At 37.9% G+C, this 26,916-nt stretch overlaps 3 protein-coding genes across 6 annotated transcripts; 1 reads left to right on the top strand and 2 right to left on the bottom strand.

The window, feature by feature from the left end:
- Positions 1 to 50: 50 nt before the first annotated feature.
- Positions 51 to 7,631, bottom strand: LOC129565002 (open rectifier potassium channel protein 1). Of its 2 annotated transcripts, XM_055439271.1 has the most exons (7): positions 7,299 to 7,631; positions 4,930 to 5,747; positions 3,617 to 3,909; positions 2,639 to 2,861; positions 2,305 to 2,440; positions 2,073 to 2,220; positions 51 to 1,988 (listed from the first exon to the last, which is right to left on the bottom strand). In XM_055439271.1, the coding sequence occupies exons 2-7, from the start codon at positions 5,069 to 5,071 to the stop codon at positions 303 to 305; spliced, it is 2,628 nt and encodes an 875-aa protein (XP_055295246.1). In that variant the 5' UTR covers positions 5,072 to 5,747; positions 7,299 to 7,631; the 3' UTR covers positions 51 to 302. The 2 variants fall into 2 exon arrangements, with proteins under 2 accessions (XP_055295246.1, XP_055295256.1); XM_055439281.1 differs by lacking the exon at positions 4,930 to 5,747 and having other exon boundaries at positions 7,299 to 7,435.
- On the top strand, positions 7,563 to 17,253 carry LOC129564892 (thyroid adenoma-associated protein homolog). Its single transcript, XM_055439147.1, has 10 exons — positions 7,563 to 11,188; positions 11,287 to 11,369; positions 11,440 to 11,561; positions 11,674 to 13,142; positions 13,211 to 14,726; positions 14,843 to 15,055; positions 15,144 to 15,441; positions 15,523 to 15,719; positions 15,799 to 16,700; positions 16,772 to 17,253. Exons 1-10 carry the CDS (start codon positions 11,059 to 11,061, stop codon positions 17,110 to 17,112), a joined length of 5,271 nt encoding a protein of 1,756 aa, XP_055295122.1. The 5' UTR covers positions 7,563 to 11,058; the 3' UTR covers positions 17,113 to 17,253.
- Positions 17,236 to 26,562, bottom strand: LOC129564912 (uncharacterized). 3 transcript variants are annotated; one of them, XM_055439166.1, is made up of 7 exons: positions 25,332 to 26,562; positions 23,163 to 23,558; positions 22,491 to 23,078; positions 20,487 to 22,403; positions 19,636 to 20,414; positions 19,424 to 19,547; positions 17,236 to 19,342 (listed from the first exon to the last, which is right to left on the bottom strand). In XM_055439166.1, the coding sequence occupies exons 1-7, from the start codon at positions 25,443 to 25,445 to the stop codon at positions 19,268 to 19,270; spliced, it is 3,993 nt and encodes a 1,330-aa protein (XP_055295141.1). In that variant the 5' UTR covers positions 25,446 to 26,562; the 3' UTR covers positions 17,236 to 19,267. The 3 variants fall into 3 exon arrangements, with proteins under 3 accessions (XP_055295141.1, XP_055295155.1, XP_055295148.1); XM_055439180.1 differs by lacking the exon at positions 25,332 to 26,562 and adding an exon at positions 24,228 to 24,668; XM_055439173.1 differs by lacking the exon at positions 25,332 to 26,562 and adding an exon at positions 24,228 to 24,536 and having other exon boundaries at positions 23,142 to 23,558.
- Positions 26,563 to 26,916: the final 354 nt, after the last annotated feature.

Below are 26,916 nucleotides of genomic sequence, written 5' to 3'. Positions count from 1 at the left end.
AATAATTATAAGTGAGGCTGATCAGAGCATTCAATGAAAATTCCATTCCATTTCATTCGTTAAAAATAACGCAGTTTATAAATATATTTCATATGTTTCTCAGAAAACGAATACATATTCTCAACAAAATATCAACTAGAAACATAAATGCCAACATTTGAACAGCTTTATAAACTAAATTAAAATAAAATAAAAAGTGGGAAGAATACATCGTGTTAGTTACTATAATACTAATAGTAATAGTCACTTGAATGCTACCACTAACTTAATCTAATTTATCGCACTGTATATTTGATTGAATTTCATTTTGATTCGCTCCTTCTACGATTTATGTCTGTGTTTGTATTGAAGAGCTGTGAACGACTTGTTTGTCTGTCTTGCGGTACATTCAATCGGGTTTCTGTGACCGGAGCTAGAAGGGCACTGCGATTCACCACTGGTGACATTTCCAACGGCGAAACCGAATAATTACTTGAATCGGTTGAAATTGACCGTAATCGGTTTGGCCTAAGATTTAAATTGTTGTAGTCTGTGAGTAGTGGGCTCGGTCGCGACAATCTCCTTTGCAGTGTTGATGTCGCCTGAATCGATGGCAACGATGGCATTGGTGATTGGCCTGGCGGAATGCTGAGCATTGTCGGTCGTACACTAAAACGGCGATGGGATTTACGCGGAGTGGATTCTGAATATGGTGGTGGGCCCACTGAAGGAGGAACTAAAAGTGAGGAACGTCTGGTTGATGGAAGATCGACAATTGCCGATTGTCTTCGATTCGAACGATAGGATAACGGTGTATTCGCTGTAGATAGTGGTCGCATTGAGTTACGACGATCTCGCGGCGATCGCTGCTGCGTTGGTGTTGTTGGCGGGAAAATATTTATCAGTGGTGGCGGCGACTGCTGCTGATGCTGAGTTGTGGAACTTTGTACCATTGATATACTTGACCCCAGTCTGGGCCGTGGATTGTCCAATAAGTTCTCCAACAATGGACCATCTCCTGTTACAGCCTGTGTATGCATAACTTCAAGTGCCCGAATCAAATCGGCAATTGTTGTATTCTCCAAAACATCGGCGCTGCCTTCATCAGTTGTCGACATTATTGAAAACGTACTTGTTCGCCTTCTCCCCGCAGGCGTGACATTGGCAAATGGAGATACACTAATACGCGAACCCCGACCAGCGGATGTGTGATCCAAATAATTTTTGATATCCAAACGGTCTGGCAACAGGGACATTTTTCTTGAATCATCGCGTTTTTTGAACGGATTAAATCGGCCAAATATTGATGGCGAACTGGCTCGACTGGGTGGCAGTATTGTTTGCGGAGACATTCCTTCTTCCATATTTACAACTGGAGGATTTTCGACTTTGGGTGAGGTGAGCGCTGTCCGGTACAAATCCGGAGACTTTTTCTTGTTGACATTTCTTAAGCGCCTAAATTCTTCGATTTGTTGATTATTTCCACTCCAGGTCCAATCATGTGAATTATTTAGCTCCAATTGATCTGGCATTGGAGCGCGGAAGTCGGATGCCGCTCGACCACGTGCTTTGGGTGGCGGTACTGCATAGCTGCTTTCGGAAAATGGTAGTGACCAATTGCTTTGTTTTTCACTGGCCAGAATTTGCGAATCGGAAAGACCATTGAAACCGCCACTCATTGCTGCGATACTTTGTGCTTCGTCGTCAGCCGCTTTGATATTGCCCAACGCGGTGAAGACTCGTGCCAACAACTCCGTGGGCTGCAGTTGCAAGTTAGATTCATCAAAGGCTCGATTTCGATTAGCCTTGCGATTCAGATCTCCATCGGATTGAACGCGGTGCATATTTGTCAGATTTGATAAAAAGTCTGGCTCATCATCAACGTGATAAAATAGAGATTGGGCCCGTTTTCGGGCTGGTTCAGAGCTTGGACGATAAGTAGTCAAATCTGGACATGACGACGTTCTTCTTTGAGTGCTGCACACTTCTGGCTCGTCGTCGTCAGTACCCTGTGGGAGAACAAATGCAAAGTATTTGTGATTTGGATTCGAGCGTATTTTTCTTCGATTCACCATGTGTATCAATCAATTTACCTTGAATCTCATAAGATAAACCTCGTTCAATATACGCCGCAAATAGCTCACATCCTTCGTAACACCATTCCATATGCGGCTCTGTGTGGCCTTTATATTTTCCGATAGCTGATGCTCCAATCGCGTTATGTGCTTACTGCGCAAGCCCCTAAAAACAGCAGCGATTGGTTAATTGAATGAATATATAGGCTGTGCGGTGTTCAATAGAGTAAAGCATCTATTTAATACTTACTTTGCAATGAAGCTCATAATCATGACTAAATAACCGAGGCCAAATATGAACCAAAATATGATGAACACTTCGTAAACGTAGAACATAAAACCGAAGTTATCTATATTCTCTTGCGACTGGAATGTTGGGACGAAATCTGTATATTTGTTTGTGTACGAGTGGTAAATGCACATTCATCGAAAAGGCAAAAAGGTGAAGATGAGCATACAATGTAGAAAAAATGTATTAATTTAATTTATTTCTGCTTGTCATTTTGTTTTAGCAAGTGCTTTAGTCTGTGTCATAGTATTTGTTCTAATATTTGATCAATTTTATAGAAGAGAATATTTATTACCGCCAAATCCGATGGTTGATAAGGTGACGAAGCTGTAGTAAATGGCTTCTGAATAATCCCAACCTTCAAAATATCTGAATATTAACGCGGGCAGAAAAAGAAATATGACCATACCCGGAATCAAATATAGCACAATTTGAGCAATCAACCCAAGCTGGTGGGGCATGTAATTTTTGTTCGTTGCCATTTTGTATGATTTGTATCGTTCATAGGCCGTTACAAACTTTTTGGGAAAAATAGAGGGATTTAATTAACATCTTTTTTTATAATTTTAATGGGCAAAAATGTTAATTGATATTGTAACTGCCTATTTGCTTCCTCTGCGGTGAAACGAAGCCCGCCGCGTTGAACAGGCGAGATAGTGCACACATCATTAGCGAGAGCAGTACAGCACACTGCAAGGCGCATAATACGAACTGAGCATAGAAGCGTAGAGAGCCAATACACACCAGTACGCATGGCTACTACGATTGAGTATTCTCAGTCCTGTGCAAACTCAATCGTTGTAACAAGCGCGTGTCTGTGTGTTGGCTCTCTACGCTTCTATGCTCAGTTCGTATTATGCGCCTTGCAGTGTGTGTTGAAGCGAGAGCATTACAGTGTGCTGTACTGCTCTCGCTAATGCGGTGTGCACTATCTCGCCTGTTCAACGCGGCGGGCTTCGTTTCACCGCAAAGGAAGCATATGAGTGGTTCAAAATCAATCAAATTTTCAGATACTGAAATTCTGTTGCTATATATATAGAGCTGTTCCATGCTGAATCTCTCAGCTCAGGTATTAATTGCGTTGCTATTACGTACCATACAAAATTGATTTGGAGAAATTCGGCGGAAAATCAATGTTGTAGATGCATTATGCAAACACAAATGGCACCTGAGTTAAGAATTTCAGCATAGGGTACCGCTTTTTAGTAACTTGTCAGAACAAGTAATTATGAAAATTGATCAAAAATGTTTTCAACGAATAGTTCAAACTTACTACTTTCCCGAAGAAATCTCCTAAATATGCGAATAAGAATCCATTCATTGGAATCCCAATCAATGCATAAAATATCATGAACATGCGCCCCGTAATAGTCGACGGACTGATATTTCCGTATCCCACGGTGGAGCACACGGTAAACGAGAAGAAAAACGAATGGTAAAAACTCCATGTCAACGGTGCTTGATGTACATCTAAAGTGAAATTTGTAACCGGCTTTCCACAATAGTCGCCGACGATTTGTAGAATTTCTTTGTGATACTGAGGTTCAGTATATCTCATCAGCAATTCTGTAAGGAGTAGCATAATAATTTTATGATGATTATATGGTCATAAATAATAAAACAAACGCACTTAACCAATAAAATGGGTCAATTAACTAAATATGAAATTTCAAAAGGTGCTATTAGTTACGATAAATTGTGAAATAGTGCAAATCCAATTGAGACAGGAATTGATATTGGCATGAAGAGTCATGATAACACAAATAAAACACATAATAACAACAATATTGTAATGATCTTGACTTTCCCATTCAATATGTGCTAATGATTTTGATAATCGGTGTTGTTGCATCAGTCAAATGCATTCCAATGGATGATGAGTGCCGGTAAATGAAAAAAAAATGTATGATGAACAAAAACTGGTGGTGTGAAATAGCTCGATAGTGCTTGTTCAATTGGTGTAAAAATGATGGCAAAAGCTCGAAATTCAAAGTAGTAGTAATTGCAGAAAACGAAAAAGTAAACGAGAAAAAAAAATTGCTCCGAGCCACTGATATGAAATCATTGAGATAAAGCAATCAATATATGGGGATTGTAAAACGATCGGTTTATTGATCTTGGCCAATGGAGTGCCGCATATAAATTGGTGTATGTACATAATTGCCCGTCATAAGTCATTTTTGAGACTACAAATATGTGTGTAGTGCATCGGAATGGACGTTGATACTATAATAATGATGAATGGTCGATATAATGAGCGTACTTAAGCATGATCAATGATAAAAGTGAAAAGAGCGTAGATTCTTGGTTGGTATTGAAATTGTGCAAAGCAGGCCTGGAGGTTACATAAGAAGGGTTAACGATTTGCATTGATAAGGAATGAATTGTGAAATTTTCAATCATCCTATATTGATATGAGTTGATTTACTGCGTTTTAATCTGATAACAGACAGTCGTTTTGTTGCACGGATTGATTTAACAACAAATTTTATTCGATAGATGATTCCGTTAATTTTAAACATATAATTTTCCCACTGTTTTCCATATTTTTATAGGCTTTTATAAGTCAATTCAATCTTATTTTACCATTAACATCGATGCGACGTTGTAACTCTTCGCCAAATTTATGAGCCTCCGAATCACGTTCGATGTGATAAAAAATGCTCGCTCCAAATAGCAAATACGAAATATAGAAAAAGAATAATGCAAGCCACTGTCTGGGAGACATTTTTTTTTACCGTATAACAATGATAATCGTTGTGTAAATCCAAATATTTTGACAAAATATCGAACAACTTTTTTCTTTCTCGAGCTTAAAAATTAACAATAAAATATTTTATCACATGCACATGCATAAGAACAATAATTGATTCCGTACTGATAAATTCAACCACAAGAAACATATCGATCATCAGTGTCCATTTAGAAAAAGAAACTGCTCTGTTCAGACCGACAAGTTGGCCGCTGTGAATCAAAGAGGTTATCCGTTGTTTTGAAATTCAGCACGTGATTACGTGATTGTGGTTGCGGTTTAAGCAATTTAATGCTTCAAAAGCTATTTCTTTGTCGCTCTAATACGTCAGCATATTTTTAAAACATCACTTTTTTTCGCTTCATTTTTTCATTGTACCAAACGTGTGTAAATTGTCTATGGTACACCTTAAACGTATGTCAATTATTTGTTTAAAATCAATTTGGTTTGCTGACAGCGTTCGGAGCGTTTGGTGTCTGGTTTTTTCACACAATAAATGCATTTTTAATTGACTGTTAAAGTTTAACTCAAACCACTAAATCACAATCGTACACGTCTTCGACTTGATTGATACACATTTTTTTCGCGTTTAAAATTCGAATTTGTAATTCTTGATTTTGTCGATACTGCGTCGTGTAAATGTCACATCGGGCTGGAAATTGGAGTGAGAAAAGAATTTAGTATGTTCTTAACGTTGTCAGTGTTTGTGAACGGTAAAATATATTTCAAAGCGTGTGAGTCAAGCGAACAAGGAACCAAATACACCACATCAAACATTTGCGCGGTGATAGAAACAGACTAAACAACAAGTGGCCGAATGTGATAATCTTTGAGCTAAACATTTGTGTATTGTGAGACAAACGGCTGATTTTAGTTTGCACTTTCTTTGTCAATCACAATTTTATTTTTCTTCTTTCCCGTTGGATACACTCGAAAAATGCCGAAACACGATCGAAATTCTATTGAATTCTTGACAAATGATGTAAAGCGTTGACGCTCTTTTGAACAATTATTACCATAAATTTGAGAGTCATTTGATATTTTTGAAACAATAGTTTATTTAAAAAGAAAAAAACATGTGTGAGCAACGAAGGTGTGTGCTGGAAATTCATTGAAATTGAGAACTCTCGATTGTTTCGCGTGTAGCAATGTGGTCGCAAAAAAAAAAAGAAAACGACAACACGTTTTTGTTTAAACCATTTTGAATGCGCAGCGAAATGCTCTGTTTTGGGAATAAGTCACGTTGATCTCCATCATTCAAAAGATATATTTTTTCTAAAGCAATGAGTTGGACTCGGCGCTAAAGCATGCACGAGATACAAAAAAAGTATCAATGGCTATCATTCTTCAGGTACAATTTTTGGCGCGTTCATTCATTTTTTTTTTCACGAATGTCAATAAATTGACGACCATTCAAAGTCTTTAATATAATCGGATCAATTGATAGCCTATTTGAGAAACAGGTAAATTGATACATGGTGCCTTTTCAACCGTTTCATTCGTTTTTGTTTTTATTGTGATCGACCGCGAAAAATAGCAATTTTGTATTTATTTTCAAATGTTTACCAATGGATTGCTACAAAAGCTAAAAATAAATTGTGAATAACTGAAATAAAGCTATCGCACGAGTTAAACATAGATCATTTTTCTCACATCAACTAGCCATAATTTTTTGGGTAAACAATGATCAATCGGATCTTCTTTGGAACAAATTTTCTACGCTTATTCAGGAGAGAGAAAAAAACGGCTCCAACACTACGATTGCATTCGATTCTTGACTTTTCAGTTAGTTTTACGTTCAAATTAACGTTGAAATGATTTTTGGTCAGCTTTGCTTATACTACACAATTTTGCTGATAAAGCATCTGAAGTCAGTTAAACGTCGTGTTTTTGACAGCCGTTATGTTTTGATATTGTTATGATCACCACTTTTAGAGCAAAATCCATTCAAATGAATCACCAAATCGACAATAACATTTTCCCACTTGAAACTAGTAGTTATGTTAACCGATGAGAGTATTTGGTTCCGTATTTTTGTCCACATCCCTGACTAAGGATGATTAAAACTACTTTGGCGTATATTTGACCAATTCACATTTAACACTGACTAACGAATTTTAAACAAAGAAAAAAAACGATTTAAAATAAATGAGCCAAAAACTCAAATTTCCTTCCAATACTTGAAACAACTGATTTTACTAACAATTTAGCGTTGATTGCCGGCTTAAAATTGTCGATCATTTTCTCCGTTTTCTAATGGAATTGTAAAGCAAAAATAATTGAACTACTTTTAATGAGGCGTTAAATTGAGTTCGATTGGCAAAGAGAAATAGCCATGTATTATCGCGATTAAAACCAATCAATTACTGACTGACCGATATCACTTGTGCGGAGCTCTTTAAGTGTGCCTCGACTGATTCCTTGCTCGCTGCTCTTTTTTTTTCTGCGAAAAATTTTCATCGCATACACATATCCACGTACATATATGTGCTGAAAAATTAAGAGTCAGACAAAACTCACTTGCAAACAATTGAACGGTGAGTCGCGCAAAATTTTGTGTGTTGATAGTGTCGCATTTAATACAAGGGACAACAAGGACAGCAACACAACCATACCAAACGCGACATTTATTGTACAAATATATTCTATATGCTAAACTCAATACAAAAAAAAATTCGTAACAACAATTATGATCAATAAGAGCTACCTGCACGACCAATAACAACACGTTCTGAATGAGTATGTCGTTTCGGTTTATATTTTTTTTGCGCTTCTGGCTTGCTATAAAATGAAATACGCAAAGACATACAATGAGGCGAGTTAATGAGTGAAACGAGTATATGATTATAACGCGAGTCGTGATGTGTGCACAAACGATTATTATTGCTGCCAATTCCAAATCGTTCTTTACGTATGCGCTATGTGCACAGTAGCAAAAGTTGAGATACGAATTTTCTTGATTGTATTAGTTTGTGGTCATTTTGTTTTCCTCTTCGGTTGTGACGAAGACACCGCTTCTACTATCACACGCGATTTATTAATACTCGAATCAATTCTGATAAATGGCCGCTTATCACGCGGCTTGAGGAAACATTCATTGATTTTATATAAGATTTTGATTTGACGCACGATCTCCAGATATCCTCTATCATTTCCTCCGTCATAAAATGATCAATTTTATGACATTATTCAACGAAGTAGCCAATCAGCAGAAGAAAATGAAATGAATTGTTTATGGGTCGGCACATAAAAGGCTAAATGAAGAGAGAGAGAGAGAAATTCCCTAGACTCCATAGTAAATTGCTGCAGAAAATTGAACGTTTTTGTATCAGTTATTGAGTAAATTAAAGAATTAGACGCTAGATGAGTACATTTCGGTCTTGTTTTCGTTTTATATAAATAACGCAATTGTTCGACTTTGATTATATGGCTTTTTACTCTCAAATCAGACAGGAGTATTATATTGTAAATACTTTTTAAAGTATTTCGGCACCGAATATTAGTCTCGAAGAATTGGATTAATAAACAAAGGGACGATTAGATGGAATATTCGCATGTGTGTTTCGTGACAAAACAATTGCGAACTTTAAATTTTGTTTTCTTTAAACGCAAAAAAAAACAAAATTCATTCGCACTCTAAATAATTCTAAATTTTTCCACCGTATTCCTTGAGCTATTTGTGACTGAAAATTTCCTCACGTCGTTGACCGAAAATTGGCGAACGAAATTCTTGTTTTTGCATAAATAATTTTGGCGCTTTCTGTATTATTGTGTCCAATGTTTATTTTCCTTATTCTCATGTCTGTACTTTGGTCACTTCCTATATGTGCCCAACGATGAAAATGATCAAATAATGTACAGAAATTACAAAGACCATTTGTCGCATCAAACGTGTCGATTTCAATGGAAATTTATAGAAAAAAGAACATGAGCCACAAAACAAACACACAAACGCTGAATGAACGTAATGTTCATAGAAACAAATTAAATTGACCATTGTTTGGCCTCTCTTGTTGCACTAGAAATACAACATGATTGTTTCATCTCGACATTCTGTTACGAAAATAAAACTCGTTTCAATTTGCCCATTGATAGGAAGCGAACAAGTTTCATTTCGGCAAACAATTACATACATTTTGCTATGATATGTTTTTTTAAAATTAAACTCTAGCTGTGCTGTGCCGTGATGTGATGTGCTGTGCTGTGCTATGCGGTGTGTGTGTGGTTTATGTCGATTTGAGATGAAAATCTAACAATAACAATCGATTTTATACCACTATTGTAATTGAAAATTAAAAATAAAATTAGCCGCGACCTTGCCATTTTCGGCTTTATCCCAATGATAAGTGGGCATTATCATTATCAGAGAACCTCACCCAAAAAAAGATAGAACTGTTTCAATATTCCACGTGTATCGATTTTGAGTCTTCATTTGTGTTTGCTGGCATCAAGTGCATTGAAACGGAAAACCTTGTTTTAGCCACACCCTTCGCAACGGATCAAATGCGCTATAAGCAATTGGAATACAAAAAAAAATTCATTCGTTGATCATTCATTCATTTGACAATTCTATATAAAATGTTGCCCGCTCAAGTTCACTGACGCGTCATTCAACAAATTAAATTGCATTGTGTACTTTTCATCCGCCCGCACATCATGCGTGCGTTTGATTCAATCCGATCGATTCTCAATTCCTTTTGGAAATTGTGTGGCATTGTGTTGCGATTGTGACTCGTATGAAGGTGACGCTCGATGCATCTGTTATCGCTTCATATTGATCAGTTTATCCGATTGAAACTCACTTCCACATTAAGTTGCTTCTGGAGAATTTCGCAACTTATCATATTTGCCAGCGCAAACATTTTTCCAGTCGAGAATAATTTAGAGCGCCTGAACGAAGGCGATTTGAGTGGTTTTTTTTTAAATAGAATATTCATGAGTGTGTCACACTGTGGCAGCGATACGCGGCCCGTGTTAGTATATGATGAAGCGTTCTTTCCCGACAAAGCGGTCATACCGGTTGTAAATGAACTCTATTCAATGCAAAAAGGGTTATCTCTGTTTGCTTGGGTATCTTATCGATCCTAGATGTCATTGCTTCTCTTGATGCGTATCGATTGCATACCATAATTTTTTTTTCTCCCTTTTTCTTATCAGATAAATATAACTCCGTTTAAGAGACTGACGTCTATCACACGCATGATTCACACTTTCAATGGTCAACAAGCAAGACGTGTGAATTTATGCATAAAAGTAATGACATTGTTCTATCATTTGTATCACATGATTGATGCCCGTAGCAACTGGTGCACACATATGAAAAATATAGTGAAAAATTGAAAAATTTGCTTGTGAACTTGACGCGTTTCGGCGGTCAAATTGGTGTTAACAACATTTATCGATTCAAACAATACACTCCTTAATTTGGTGCGGAACAGTCACATATTCCGTCGTATTCGACAAATTATGACTTCGTGAACAAATATCACAATTTCAAAATCAACGGTTTCCCATGATACAACCAAATGCTAGGTATCACTTATCGAATTGATATGGAATGAATAAATCAGTAATAATAATGAAATGCGTCAAGAGAACGAATACCAATGAAACAATTTTTCTTCCTGTTTGTTTTTTGCAAACTTTGCTGTTGTAATAAAGATTTGGAGAGCAAAAAATTCATATTATATATGAAACATTGTTTTGGAGCAAATCGTTCATTTTTATTAATAAAACGGTTAATTAAACCAATATAACTGCCTGCCTGCACACTGTGTCAAAGAGTGACGTTGGCCACATGTAAAACGTCAAATCGCCGAGACAACCTTCTGACAGTTCGTACATTTGACAGTTTGGTTTGTTTTGAGAGCACAAGCCAGTCGGTGTATGCACGATTGCACGTGGATATCTGATTAATCAATTGAACTATTCGGCGTGAATGTTTTTATTTACAAAGAATTACGATGTCATCGTTAGCGATACGAGCCTCATCGGTGAAAAATAGTGATGATTCGAAAAAGAGCAGTGAAATTAAATACACAGTGCTAAATTTACCAGCAACTAATGTATTTGCCGCTGAACCAAGTGATTCCGGTATGGTTTCGTACCTGCGTCTTGTGTATTAAACAAAAATTATGAAAATCTCTTTATTATTGAAATTTTGCTGAAAATTGCATAATTTTCCATTTCAGAAGCGAACCACGCATTGCAAGGCTTCAAAAATGAATATTCAAGAGCAAAAGGAGTTGATCAGCAGTTGTCAGCTGTTAATAAAGTAAATTGCCGATGTCGAAACATGACAACTTTTCGAATAACCAAGTGAATGACATTTTGTGTGATTTCAGTTATTGGTCCATTACACCAACACCAATCCATGGATACTGGATGAAAAGATTCTGTCTCAAATTTTGGCTGATTTATACTTTTATGCTCCGCCTAAACATCCGCTTCGCAGTATTCTAGCTAAGTATGTTTTGGTGCACATTCCAACCATTCAGCAGTTAACATTACAATGGCCAATTGAAAAAAAGGAAACTTTGGAAATAATTTGAATCTCCTCTTTCTCACTCTATCAACAGAGCTCTACACAAAGAAGCTGCAAAGAAGGGTGATCTCATCATAGAGTCTATGACACGTACAATCATCGATAGTAATGGTGTAATCCAAGAATCGTTGCAACAAAATAAGTTTGATACGGTTGGGGTTAGGTCATTTGTGTCATCGCTATATGGATGCTTTGACAATTTTCCCGAAGCGGCGGCTGCAATCAAATCATGTTTGTCAATTTTGCTTCAGTCTTTGCAACAATTTATCGATATTTTCATGCAGAAACTGCAAAGTGATTTGTCGCCGGCCCGAAGAAGTGAAGTATTTATCGATTTACACAATACAAGTCGTGTTGTTGTATCAGCAATTCAACAATTTTATGATTCAATCACCGATTCAAGTTTGTTGGAGACAATTCTATCTCAATGTTGGGCAGAATTCCTGGATAATCCTGTGTATGCAGACTCACCAGTGGACACGAAAATAAACTGTGCCATCTTAAAGGTGAACTATGATCGATCATTTGGTGATATTTTTGCACCAAGAGAAAAAATACTCACCCAATTTGTGACGAGCGAAAAGATGTCTTCATTGAAACCCACAACCACACTGTCAAAGGAGATTTACTATGCGATTGCGGTCATAAATACAACCGTGGAAAAAGATTTATCCGACTCGAACTACTTCCCTGCACTCAATGCTATTGTTGATCGATTAATTTCCGTTGGATGCGGAAGTGGATTCACAAAGGATCCTTGCTTGATCATGGCTGTAACTCGCGCACTCGTAGCATGTACCAAGAAATTGTTGTCTCTGTTAAGAAAAGTATCATTGCATCGAGATGATGATGCAGTGAGCTATTTACGCAAAACTGTAGAAGAATGTTTATCCTTTGTTTGGATAAATGTACATCACTCAGTCGATTGTGTTCGTTATTTGTCAAAGGATCTCCTGAAAAATGTTCTAAAATTGGGACAAGAGCAGCCCGAAATCTTTGGCGATGTTGTCAACGAAACAGTTAGCATGGCAAAATCGAATAGCACCAGCGAAACTCTCGTCTGTTTACTGTTGGATTATTTATGTCAAGTGTTTACCACCGAATTCGTTCTCAGTGAAATGCCCAATATCCAACAACGAATCTTGCAGAATTTGTTCAACGACTCGTGTTGGGCTACATGCTATGAGCAATTATTATTGAAGAATTCCGAGATCAATCTGGAGAAATGGTGTTTACGGTGGATTCAGCCGCTGATGCGCGTTGATCCGCGCCAATGGAAGAACGATTTTGATCGTTTGAAAATCATACGAAACCTTTTTGAACGCGCACTGAAAACGAGGCCCGAGGCAGCCGAATATATTCTTACTGATGCAAACATTTCAATCGAAATTCATTTATTCGTTTTATGGATAATGCGACGAAGTGGTCGTAAGATTTACGCGCCGGAAAATTATCGGGTGTCTGCCGATCAGAAAGTCATATTCGCCAAGGTGCATCCCTCAGGTATTTGAGTTCATCTTTGAGGAAATGTTCAATATCTCTTGTAACCTATATCTCTCTCATGATTTCAGACGAAATTCGTATTTTGGCATTTCGAATTTTGATTGAATGTCACAAAGTGTCGGCTTTGTTTCCGGTCGAGGATTTAAATGAAATTTTAGAGTTTTTCCGATTCAATTGTAACGTACAGAATCCAGCGATGCGACAACAGATGAACACAACGATGAAACGAGCTATGAATCGCCTTGAATGCGGCTACTGCACCGCGATACGAGCTCCAACGGAAGAGAATGCCAAATTGTGTACTACTTACGAAACATTTTTACGTGATTTGATCGCTTTTTGTGTGGATTGGTGCTTATTTGACGGTGCAAATTTTGGCCGTCGAACAATAGGTCTTACAACACTTCTATACTCTGTTGAAACTTGGCAGAAAATCCTCCCCGAAAATTCGGCCATTTACACTGAAAAACTATGGATTCGGCTACAAAGAACGTTATCCGATACATATGTCAATAATAAAGATGTGGCCAGCGATATTCTTTTGCTCTGCTGGAAATTCTATCCGGAAAAAAAGAATTTCATATACAGTATGGTGGATCTAAAGAAATTCGTTACAACATTTCGCCCCTACGATGTTATGACATCGTCTCATTATTTGGTGTTTTCGGCATTTAGTGAAACTTACTTCAAGAACTATTACGATGCGGTACTTTGGTGTGAGACAATTTTGGATGATGGGCTGGCTGCAGCAAAGAAATCTCTGTTGCATATGGCAAGATATAATGCACTGTATGGGCTTGTGCTGACCATTCGTCAACTGTTGAAGCGTATTGATTTTTCCAGTATTTCCGACGCCGTTGAAATTGCAAATTGGCGCTCATTCTTCCAAAGAATAATCATAAAATGTAAAGAACTCACCGATGTAGCTGCACCTGTTGTGAATAGCTCTGCGCCAGAAGGCCATCTGCCCAACGATTTAAACGACGTATCACATTATCTTGACATTCCGAATGAAGAGAATGATGGTGGTTCAAAAGTTAAGGTCACAGCTCAGATGATTCTATTGTGTGCGTGGCGAACTGTTCGAGAATCGGCTCTTCTACTTGGCGAAATTTCCCTACGTATTCCAGTTTTAACGGCATCCAATCCAAATGGGCTCGTTTCGGTCGATCAGTTACTACAAATCAGTGGACACTTCCAGCAACTTCTCGTTGAAACCAAGCATCGGGGCGCATTCGAGCAATCGTTTTTGGGTTTCTCAAATTTATGTTTGCGTTTGTGGCGATCACACGAGCCGCAGCTACATTCGTATCCAACAAAATTAGTCGACAAAATTGCGAAGATTATCTCTGGCGAATGTTGTGGCAACGAATCGGATGCAGAGATAGATGTAAAGAAACTGTGTGCTACACGCCGTTCAGCGGGCGTTCCGTTTATGGTGCAAGGAGTTGTTACCACCGAGTCACAAGTGTGTTCATCGAGCGCACTTCATTTTTGTATTACAACGTTTTTGAATATTGCAAAGACGGGTGTCGTACAGGAATCTCGAACACATTCGCTGAACATTTTGAGAGCATTGTTCAAGTGAGTGTTGCCAAACATTTTCTATTTGAAAGACAAACAGATACACGTATATTTCTATCCAACATTCATTTTATTGCAATTTACATTGAAAACGTGTTTGTTTTCACATTCAAAAGGTGCTCTGAGCTGGGTGAAGCCGTGAGTGAATACGCAAGTGATGGCATTGAGTGTTCGATTCGAGGATACAGCGCACCATCATGGCCGGAACGAAATTCATCAACTCTGCTATTTTCAGCGCTTATGATTCGTGTATTTGGCGTTCCTCGCACTAAAGTCTCAGAAAATGTGAGCATCAAAAATAAGATGACTGGACGATTGTTTTTCATTAGGTAATTAAAAGTTCATTATCAGATTGGGAAAATAGAAACAGTATGGCAGTCATTCAATATACTCCCTTTCAATTTTATTTTCCTGCAGATACCCACGATTGTACGATTTCTTCTACGTTGAGCTCAAGTCTGCCAGTGAGGCAATTGAACGTAATGAACGCCCACCACGTTTACATCCACTTTTGCTTCTCATTAGTCGATTGTATCCGTCTGCTCGCGAAGGCACTGAGTCGAATTTAAGGTTGTCTACTTACATTCCATTCATTTCAACGTGCAGCTCTAGTCCAGAATTGGTGACACGTCAGCTTTCGGCCAAATCAATAGTAGCTCTCATTCCTCTAGCAAATATTGCAGAACGATTGTCCATCATTTTGGGAGAAATAAGTGTAAGTTGTAATACATCTTTTCGGATGAAGAAACATGAGCTTATAACTAAAAAATGCGATGTAAATTTCTCAAACCACCAGACACACACCTCGTTGAATACAATTCATGGCTGCCTGCTTCAAGTATTGTATCTGATACGCTCAACAAAACAAGAAAACTATGAAATCGATACAAAAACCTTGAAGGAATTCACAATTAAATTGGTCCATTTAAAGTTGCCGGTGAATAATATCATTGCAAAAACCTATTTGGAAATACTTTTGGAGATTCTACTGACGTAAGTTGAATCCAATGTAATGAAAAATGTCCTGGCATATATACTTTTATAGTGTGAAAATGTTTGCTTTTTTTTGTAGTGACCGATTCTATCCAATTGACCCAGAATTGGCAAATCGATTAATTGAAGTACGCGATAAATTTGTCAAAAACTTTGCACAGAGCAATCAATATGATAAATTGACACAGTCTTATGTACAAAAGTCATTTACTATATTCAATTTATTGCTATCGGCCAATGTGAAAGATGAAATGCCAATCATTTCCACTTCGGTGTTAAATACACAAAATGAATTAATCGAAACCCAATTGAACATCAAGTATCTCTTCCTATGTCGGCCAAATCAGGAAATAATCGAATCCACCAATGATTTTTCTCGTTATGAAATTGAACTATTTAAATTTTTCACAAGAAACCACACGAATAATGGAATTATTCTACGATTGCTGCTTTCAACTAAGGATTTGTACCATGTAATTGAGCATAAGAGAGAATTTTATCCGTTTGGAGTGATCAAAGCGTACGAAATTTTAAGTTTATTGATTGCGCCAGCTGAGGCATTTACAAATAATCTTGATTTGAGACGACTGCAAATGGGCCAGTTAATGGAACATATGAACGCGATTGACAAAGAAGGAGTTGATGATGTAGAGGAGTCGATGTGGAAATTCATAACGGCACATCTACGTCACTGCCAAATCCACCCATCGCATGTTATCACTGGGCAAATCCAAGAGATAGTTGCGCACTTGCGGAATTCAACGCAATCGTATAAGTCACTCAGTTTGAGGCAGACTATTACGGACGTTCTTGCCATAATAATTCAATATTTTGCACAATGCACCAACTTAGAGGTGATAATTGACGTTGCCGAACTTTTATTGAGTTTGTTACGCGATGATGATTTGTACGTTCGAAATCGTACGTCTGAAATTGTAATGGATTTAATTCATCACGAGTCCAAGGAGTCCTTTGATAAAGGTAATTTCTTCCCATAAAGGTCTTTGCCATAAATGATAATTGATTAATGTTCCTTTTTTTAATTCAATTAGTTATTCCATTGGCTGCTGAGGATCACTTATTGCAATGGCTTGACTCGAAATTTGTACAGATCGCTCGAAATGACGTGTGGTCAAAATGGTTGGACCTTCTTCGACTAGTCTTTGCTCCGCTGGGAAAAAAGCAGGAAGACAGTGCTAATGATGACAACAATGAAGATAATTTGATTGATGTAGAAATTTTCGATGATTCAGAACCCAACACTTTCGACGAGGCCATATACAGCAGCCACAAATGCTACACATACATGGTTAAACACATTAATAGCGTACAAATGAATCCAGACCAAAAACTGGCAATTCTTTCAGAATTCTCACCTCTTCAAAATCTGTAGAAGAAATAAAAAGAAAACTCGCATAGTTAATGAAGAATTTGTTAAAATTGATTTATTGTTGTTCTTTGATGGAGTATTCAGTTCGATTCGGAAGTGAATGAACGACATTTGAAATAAATAAAATTTTATATTTGATTGAAATTTGTCACTTGAATGTTTTCATTGTTTTATTTTATTAAATACATTTTAGAGATCGTTTTTAACCAATAACAACGTCAATAGGTACATTTTTGTTTAAAGTAAGTGCTTCCGTTTTTTTTAAATTATTAATTCATTTTGTTAATTCGATAACTTGTTTTCTTTGTGATCTGTGGAATCGAAGCTATTTCCTTCATATTTACTCCAAAAGTTTTGAACAAATTTTTTTATTTCCTTATTCATTCCAATTTCGTTTGGCTTCGATATCCTAACAACCATTAAACTTATAAAGTGTTTCTCAAACAATTGTAGCTTCAATGATTGCACGAACGTTGTTAGATTTAACTTATTCGGTTATTGCGATCGTTTGTGTGTGTGTGTGATTGAAGAACATCGATACAGCGTGCACATCGAAAAATGAAGAAATGGGATTTACAAATCGATGAAATGAGGTTTACACACATACGCCTATATAAATATCTACAAATAAAAAAATCATTTAAAAAAACATCCGTTCTGGTGGGTGGTTATTAGCGTTGTAAATTGTAAAAATCGGTCGGACTGATTATGTAGGTATTCCCAGGGAATAAATCCCTCTATAAAACGTAAAAGTTCTAAAAAAAAAATCCGGAGGAACGACACAAATCAAATCCATTTTCGTAATTTCGACTTTGTAATTGCTTAAATCGCTATTTACTTGATGTCTTTTATTTTGGATGGAATTCCATGAATTAAACATTACTGATTATGATCAACGATGGCAATAGATTGTGTATGTGTGTGTATTCTTGGTGGCACAACACCATTGAAAAAACAATTGATTAAAAAACGTAATGGTGACCATTAGTCTCTCTAATAAACTTGATTCATTTTTGGTTGGTGCATTGCAAAATTATTGATTTTTTTACCATTACAATAGGCCAAATAGGTAAGTGATTTCAACTAATGAGCTACTACATTTATGCAGGACAGTTCTCAATAGAGAACTAGAGTTTCCCACTTGATCGTTATCATAATAATAATAATCGTTATCATCGTTAAAACAATGTCGATTTGATTTGATTCAATTTCATTCAAAAAGATATTGTTCATGGGAAAAATGTCTCCCGTCACAAGTGATGTATACGATTTTTTTTACGGGTTGGTCATAAGTTTGAATGTGACATTTTTTAGTATTTTATCAATGATTAAATATATCGATTGGGATCAGAAAAAAGGAGATCAATATTATGTATATTTTCTAAATATGTCTTAAGTATATTGCTTGCCATGGCTTTTATTTTTCTAACCATCCCATGACCAAACTGTTTCAAATACGTTTAGGTTTCTTAATAGAACATATTTGATTGGAAAGCTTGATAGCAATCATCAGAGGCATAAAGGCAAAACAAATAGGTTTCTTTTTTATTCTCATTTTAACAAAGCAATATTTGGAATTCGTTCAAAATCACTTTTGAACTCCAAAATTAAAGTCGTAAATATTAAAATAGTCGAATTCAGTGCATTTAGCCATAAATACGATTACAAACAATTTGAGATAAAACAAAAATGTTCACTAATTCAGCGTTTGTTTCAAACGGATTTTCTCCTAAGGAAAGCGAGAGAGGGAAAAACTGAATTTCTCTAAATCACTTGCACAGTATTTTCTTTCTTATTAGGGGAAAAGTGATAGTTTGGTTTAATTAATATTAATTAACTTGCATTTCATTTATCTATTACAGTTATTGAATAATAATAATTCGGCTAAATATTGAATGTTTTGAGTGTTTACGCTAATATAGTGAAATTTGTTCCAAAAAAATTTCATAGAGCAATACATCAAGTTCAAACAAAAGATGTACGATTTCTTCTACAGCATTTACAATGTCAGTCGCTCGATGTCAAACGTTTAAAACCAAACAAAAATAAGGTAAATTGTGAGCATATAGTTTTAATTTATGTAAGTTGCAGATTAATGCTATTCGTAATGTGGGTGATTTTGGGTGACTAGTTTAATAGAATTTTAAGTAAATCGATTTTAACGTTGAAGTCTTTGAGGCAATTGAACGGTAGTCGTTTTGTTTGAGCGTTGATAGACTGGCGACTGTGAACCCTGTAAAATCGATAAGTTTCATAAATTAAAGGTAAAATCTTTTGAATATTGTGAAATTCAACGATTAAAATGAAAACATACGCCTGAATCGAAGCTGCTTTTCATCGTTTTACCATTATCCTGTGACTCAAGACCGATTGATTGTTGTCTCCAAGCTTCGGCTGATGATTGTGGCTCTTGTTCATGAGGTTCAACGGCCTGATTTCTGTTTGAATTGATTTTAAAAATATAGAAAATGCTCCCATACAAATTACTAAAGCAAAACAAAACGAAAAGTGTTCGCTGAGTTTTACCTATTCAAATTTTCTTCAATGTCAGGGTCTGATTCAATTAATGGAACACAGTCATCTGGTGATTGGTCTTCAGTCAATGATTCTTTTTTCTCACTATCCGTGTTGTTGCTGCCTGCGTCCCGTTCGTTACCATGGCATTCGCATTGGCATTCGTCTGGATTCACATAATTATAATGTACGTGATGCGACGATTCACCCATCATCGAATCCTTATGCGGTAAAGTAGTTATGCGTTTAGCTGGTTTCCGTTTCTCCGGAATGTTTTCGAAATCGATCCACTCGTTTGTCGCCTTTGGAGTTTTACGTGACGCTGAGTCATCAACGATATCTTTAGCCTGTGAGTTAGATGGACTACTCAATGTGCCTCCGATGCCTTGCTCCGCAAATTCAAACCAACTCTTTCCACTCGAATTTGATACGCGGCGTGGTGATTTTGATCTGGAACCACTTGAACTGACCTCTCTAACATCTCTTCGTGGTAGGCTAATACGAAGCTTTTCACCTCGTTGAAAATCTATGTCATCGGTTAGTGCCGCTGCTCCGCAGTATTCTTGTAAGCATGATATATTTAGGGGAGTCGTCGAACGAGGTCGCTCTAACGGGCATGTTTTAACATCCATCAAAGCGCGTTCACGAACTGGTATTATGGAAATACCCAAAGTTCGCTCTTCAGGCAAAGTCGTTGGAACATAGGGCAATTCGGAATCGTCATACGACTCTTGACTGACTAAGCCCGCACTTTCCTCTTCAACTGCACCAATTTGTCGCGGTATTCGATGCTGTAAAAGAAAGTGTTTGAAAATTATTATTGACGTTCGAGGGGAATTGCATAGCAAGATGTTGTTTTATACTTTTGGATCTATTTCTGAATCTTGTTCGCTGCCTGATGACCCGCCGGCAGTGGCGGATCGACGATCTTCAGTTGAATCTCTGCTTCTCGGCGAACCCAATTTGCTGGCTCGTTCCGGTTTCACCGGCTTCACGACACTCTGTTTATGCGGTTCGGCTGCACTCTCCACAGATTGTTGTTGCTCTTTTACTATTGAATTCTTTCTCTCTGTTTCGATTCTTCGCTGAGTTTCCATGATCTCTTCGATATTTTCAATGTACATCGAATGTCGATTCACGTTAATCACTTCTTGTTTCACAGCATGCACTTCCGTATCTCTAACCCTATCTCTGTCTCTGTCCTCCTTTGATCGCATTCGCACAACTGGCTCACTATGCTCTGGTATTGGCTCTGGCTTTTGTTCATCGCGCACCACCGTTTCGCTCTTTTCAGCTGATGGGCTTTCTAAGCTCAGATTCGGCACTTGTTCGGATAATTGGCTTGAAAGACTTTCCGTTTTCGACAAGCTCAGCTGCGTCGCAAATATTTGCTCTTCACTACCTGATCCAATTTTTGTACTAAATAGAATTCGTTTGCGCTCCTTGGACATCGCACGAATGCCACCGTTTGCGCTTTCAATCGATACAATTATGGTTTCTTCTTGTGAAATCTGCTTTGCGGGCGCTTTGGACTTTTGTTCGACCGCAGATGTGATAGGTGGCGTTTGAGCTGCAACAACCGCTGAAATGGTCACCGGTGATTTATTTGCTTGTGTTTCGCCGCCACTAACAAGCGAAGCTGCTTTGGATGAAATAACTGTATCTTGACTCTCTTGCGAACTATTTCGTTGCACAGCTGTGCTCCATAATTGGCTATTATTATCTCCTTCATCAATTTCATTTCGTTCGTCAGATGGAGATCGCAATGGAATGCGCACACTTCCATCCGGCAATTCGATTCGATAAGATTTCTTAATTTTTGGTTGTGCCGTCGCCGTTGGTGTAGTCGATGTGCTAACAACAGACTTTGTGATCGGTTGTTTAGTTTGTTTTCGTTCCGAGACTGGAGTTTTAGGCTTAGGTGGCGTTGGTACTGGTGCCACTTCAATAACATCAGCATCAACATGCATAGTTGCAGTCGATTTGGCAACTGCAGCAGCAGCCGCTTGTTGCGCTAATGTTGCGATAGACGATGCAAAAGTGACATTTTCTTTTTCATCGGGAGGCGTGTGTAGCGGAATGCGTACGCCTTCATGTGGATCGCCTTTAGGTTGATCGTAGTACAATAATCTAGGCGTTGTGCTGCCCGGTCTTTGCTGGAATTCCTCTTGCTTATGCGTTTGTTTTCGGCTGTGATGCTCTTGTTTAGTGGACATAATTTCATTCATCTCAGGATCAATGGGAGACGAAGACTTTGAGGAATTTTTACGTGGCTTAAATATGGCCAAAATCGATCGTTGTTTACTCGGTGTACTATTCGCCGATACACCGCCACCGCCACCGCTTTTCTCACTTTCTCTACTTTTACTACGCGACCGATCACGTGGGCTATCTAAAAGTATCGAAATGGCGCTCTTCTTTCGCTGACCACTTGGTGAGTCGGGGCTCGCCGTATCTTTCGCTTTGAACAGCGAACAGAATGAACTTTTGCGGGAAATACTAATTCCCGTTGTAGCGGGCGATGGAGAACGGCTGCCGGCATTCTTCAGTGCACTGCGTGATGGTTTTGGTGATGCAGTCGGTGTCAAGTGATGATCTGTTTGCTTTGAACCACCGTCATGTACCAGTTGTGTGAAATGTGGCGCAGCTTTTTTAGTTGTCGATTTTTTTAGACTCAGCGAAACGGGTTTGGACACCTCACTTTCCTCCACCACACGCTCATTTGACGATATTCCTTTGTCATCATACAATTCGTCTGGTTTTAACTTGATTCTGATATACTGTTCACGCGAAAGAGATAAAACAAAACCATAAAGAGATTATCGATGCGAGAAAAAAAATTATCCACACAATGAGTCTTATGTTACCTGTGTTCCTTGTGGCGTAACGCCAACAATTGTACAATTGTTCTTTTTGAGCACGCCACCTTTTCTCACTGGATTATTGCCACGTGATGCGCTCACCGTATTTTTATCGGTTACAATTTGCGTTCGCTTAACGGTTCTTTCGGGCTCATCTTTAATATTTCCATTCGCCTCGCTCTTCGGTTCACTTTTCGTTTTCTTCGGAGTCGATAAATCGATATTGATTCCTTCAGCCAAAACGGCTTTTGTAACATCATGTTTTCTAGCCAAAATGATTTGTTCCAATTCATCGGTTGTTATTGTGTCGCCAATTGCTGAGGCTGCTGCAGCGTCGGCGCCTAGCGGCTTTGGTCCACAGAATGATGTCTCCAAAAGCATTTTGTGTGGCGAAGGCGATCTCGATACACCCGACACAGCCGACAATCGGCTCACAGCTGATCCTTGACTGCCAACACTTGATATTCGACTCGTTCGTCCCGATATACACAATAATGCGGCCACTTCGGAGCTTACCGAGTCTTTTCGTGCATTCTGTTGCAAGCAAGCCTGTTGTTTTTCCTCGAATCGATACAGTGTGGGCGACGAACGTGCCTGCGAATTTAAACAAAAAATTCGATCAATAATTTAGATGTTTTTTTTTTTCTCAACATTTACGCTAGTTATTCGATTTCTTACGGGCTGCGCCGAACTCGACTGCCATCCACTTTCTCGCTCCGATTTTTCTTTAGTTTTTTCATTATCTTCAACAAAGTACAACTCTTCTGTGGATCTTCTCAAATCGTTAGTACCATCTTCACCAAAGCCCAGATCAGTTTCGTTGCCTTCTTGCAAAGTGCCAGTGCCGATCTGTTCAAATACATTTTCAGGGCTACTATCTCGACTGTCTTCATGCTGCGATGAGCTCGACGCACGGCTTATATCAATACGAGGCGTTTGTGAAACACGTAACACATTTCGCGATTGTGCTTGTTCGGTCATTGTAGACGTGGTCGCAGATTCATTCGTTGTTTTTCTATTCGACGTTTGTTCAACGATATGGGTCAGTTGCGAATCCGTTTTATTCAAATCCATCTGCGAAACGAAAAATATACATGTTAGATATTTTATTTTTGCTATTGAACATTAAACTACTTCTAGTAGTGCGCAAGAAAGAGAGAGAGAGAGAGAGAGAACGACAAAAAAGACATAATAAATTGCAATCTACACTTATTGCAATGTGGTGAAAAGAGCAATTGTTCAGTTGACACTTAAACGGAACACTGTGAAATATAAATGACATTCGGTATGACAAACAATGCAAGAACGAATAAGTGGGTCGTTTCAACGACAGTACACTTTACACATATTCAAAAGCTTTGGATTGGCCGTGTTTGCGAGTGCAATTTATAGTTACATGTTGAAAATAAATTGTATGGTAACCCAAACCCGAAAAAAAGAAGAAGAAATATCTCGACCAGTTGACATTATTTTCTTGTTGGAATTTTTCTTCATTCGTCCGTATGCTTCATGTAAAACCTCATTCCATGTGCAGCATCAGCCTCGGCAGCAGACGCAACCGCAATTTAATTGAACCGATTCGAAAGGATTTCCCACACAGTGTTTTCAAATGTCTGTATTTCAACTGTGTGCTATTATTTAATTAGGTCTTGAGTCCTAAGTCAGAGATTTATTTCAAATATTAACTATGTTTCGCTTTTACAATTCAAAACTCATCACACTTCTCTAAAAAAAAATACACACCTTTTTTTACGCACAACAACAACGACACAGATACTACACTTTGTTGGCACGCGAGTCCTTAATTTGTAATCACATTTGAAAATGTTTTATTTCCTCTGCATCACACTCCGTGCATTTGTGAATCGAAAATCCGTCTCAAATTAAATTAACTCCGATTATTTGATTCATTGTGATTCGATAATTTAAGTTTCACTTCATTTGGCCAAAACACGAGCGTGATGTGCGAAAAAAAAAATTTTGTTGTAAAAAAGACACACGGAACACAAGTAAAATTCGCCAACACATACACACATACAGACAGACGTTCACGCATCGAATGCTTTTCTACGACAAATGAAATATAGATGGATGTGGAAGAGAGAGAGAGAGAGAGAGAGAAAGAAAATCGAGACCTGCGAATGTGCGCGCTATGACTTTGCTTTTGCTACTACTTTGAATTATATACACAATACGACAAGTGCTAGGGAACAAGCATTGCTCCGGTCCGGAATCGGCGCTTTCCATTTTCCCCGTCGGCCGCGGATTTCCAAATATGTAATATTACATTGTTGCATACGAAACCGCATAGTCTTTGAAGCAGCCAAAGCAGCAGCATGTGCACCCCATGCTCACTTACTATGTGCGTGTGTGTGTGTGTATGTGTATATATTTACTGGAAGCTTCTTCATTGGAAATGGAAAATGTGCACATAAGCGACAGTCTCACACAAAAAAGCGAACAGTCGAATCAATAACCTGTGACATAAGATAAAGCGTACTGTTTTGCATTAAAATAGAGACCAACAATCCGTGCGATGGCATTAACACAACAAATATATGTATAGCATATTGCTTTGTGTATTACTACATAGTGAACGAGCGTTGTGTACATTCGTAAAATTATAATTTTTTGATTTGTGCACATGTTTCTGAATATGGAGTGTGTTTATTGCTCATTCGCATAAAAAAGGCGATTGTATACTTCCGAAAATCGATTTTGACTGGATGTGTGTGCTTTTTTTGTTCTTCACTTCGTTGATGTTTGTTCATTCTATAGTTTCGTTTGAGTGAAGGAGCTTTGCGGTGGTGTATATTTACATGGATCGTCCACTTCAAGGACATTTACCTTAAATTTAAGCTCATCGGATGAAGTTTCAGTATCCTCAAACGATGCGATTGGAGCTGGACCAAGCTGTTTTTGTTTCCTTGGTGAACTCGATTTGGATTTGGATTTGTCCATTGTGTTGTTGGTTCGGAATTCAACTTAGTCAAATTTGTGGTCACGAAATGTGGCCGTCTATTTTAAATGCGTGCGGGCCACGTGTCGAGGCTCATCCCACTTTCAAACCTTTCAAGCTAATTTGCGAAGTTTTTCCTTTAATGATCGTTATTAATTATAGCACTGTTTCAGATTGCACATATTCTCCTACATAATACACATACACAGTATTACACACCCTTTTCGTAATTATACCTCGTGTGTTTCTCTGGCGTTTTCATTTACGGTAGTATTTCGGTTCTCAGCCCACAATCCGGGCCCACCCATGTACTTATTCTGGAAATCGCAAGTCAATTTACATAGAAAACGGAATTCAATTGATTATATCAATAATTCAGAACCGGTGCTCGTTCCAACGACAGTGAATTTGAATTTATAATGAAGCGAAAATGTCTATGCATTGTCGATGTGAATTTCGACGAAAATAATTTCCGAATTTTCGAATGAGTCAAGCAACAAAACCGTATTGAAATCAAACTTTTCAACCACACTCGCTTGGATGTAGTTTATCTAGTTCATTTTCGTTTCCAATATACGGCATCAAAAATGCCAAAAATCAACCCACTCAAGTGTAAATAAATTGAGTAGCGGCGCCAGCACTGTAACCAAAATTGTATAAGGCCGCCGCAGTGGATGAAACCAATCGATGGATAGATTTTTGCACCACCCGTTTGATTTTGAAGACTGAGTCGATTAGTTAATCAGTTTTTTTTTTCGGAAATTCCTTGTTGTTGATACTATGGTCGAAAGGCTCCGTTCAATTTCGCTTTGATCGATAAATCGTTAGTGCACAGCGAGAAAACGGATTACGTAAATTAGTTTTAGTGTTTCGTTTTGTAATCAATGATCGTTTCGTCTGTTAATTAACTGCATGTTTTCCATTCATCTATTCCAATCAATACAGAATGCAAGTTCATAATAATGCATTACGCTCGACTATAAAAGAGAAAAAAATCAGTACAATTTCATTAACTCCCCCATTGATTGCAACCGATTGCAACTTATCAAGGCTTTTTTTTATGGCAGAAAATTTTTTTTTTTTGCGAAACTAATTAAAGGGAATCCAATAAACTATAACAATGGAGAACACAGAATATACGTATGTTAACACGATAGCGCCAACCACTGGAAACTTACACAACAAGCACAAATGAATTCACTGAAACTAAAGCGATTTATTCAGCTTTCTTCATTCTCTGTCGATGGGTTCTCTTTTCCCTGATTATCGATATACATTTATGGGTCACCGAACTCCAATCCTTTCCGATGCGAAATACAGTGACGGATTCAATTTTTTTTCTCACTACATTCGTGATTGACTGACTGTTAAATGCACGAGAACGAAAGAGAGCGAGAGAATGTAAGCTCGTCTAACAACGGGCAGACATCCATCGATTCTATTATTGCGACGGTCAATCGAGTCTCATTCATT

This window comes from Sitodiplosis mosellana, unplaced genomic scaffold (assembly GCF_009176505.1).
Source record: "Sitodiplosis mosellana isolate CC-2019 unplaced genomic scaffold, AAFC_SMos_1.0 Smas_scaffold_1, whole genome shotgun sequence".
NCBI lineage: Eukaryota > Metazoa > Arthropoda > Insecta > Diptera > Cecidomyiidae > Sitodiplosis > Sitodiplosis mosellana.
The sequence above is the reverse complement of the archived record's forward strand: the minus strand, read 5'-3'. Positions and strand labels throughout refer to the sequence as shown.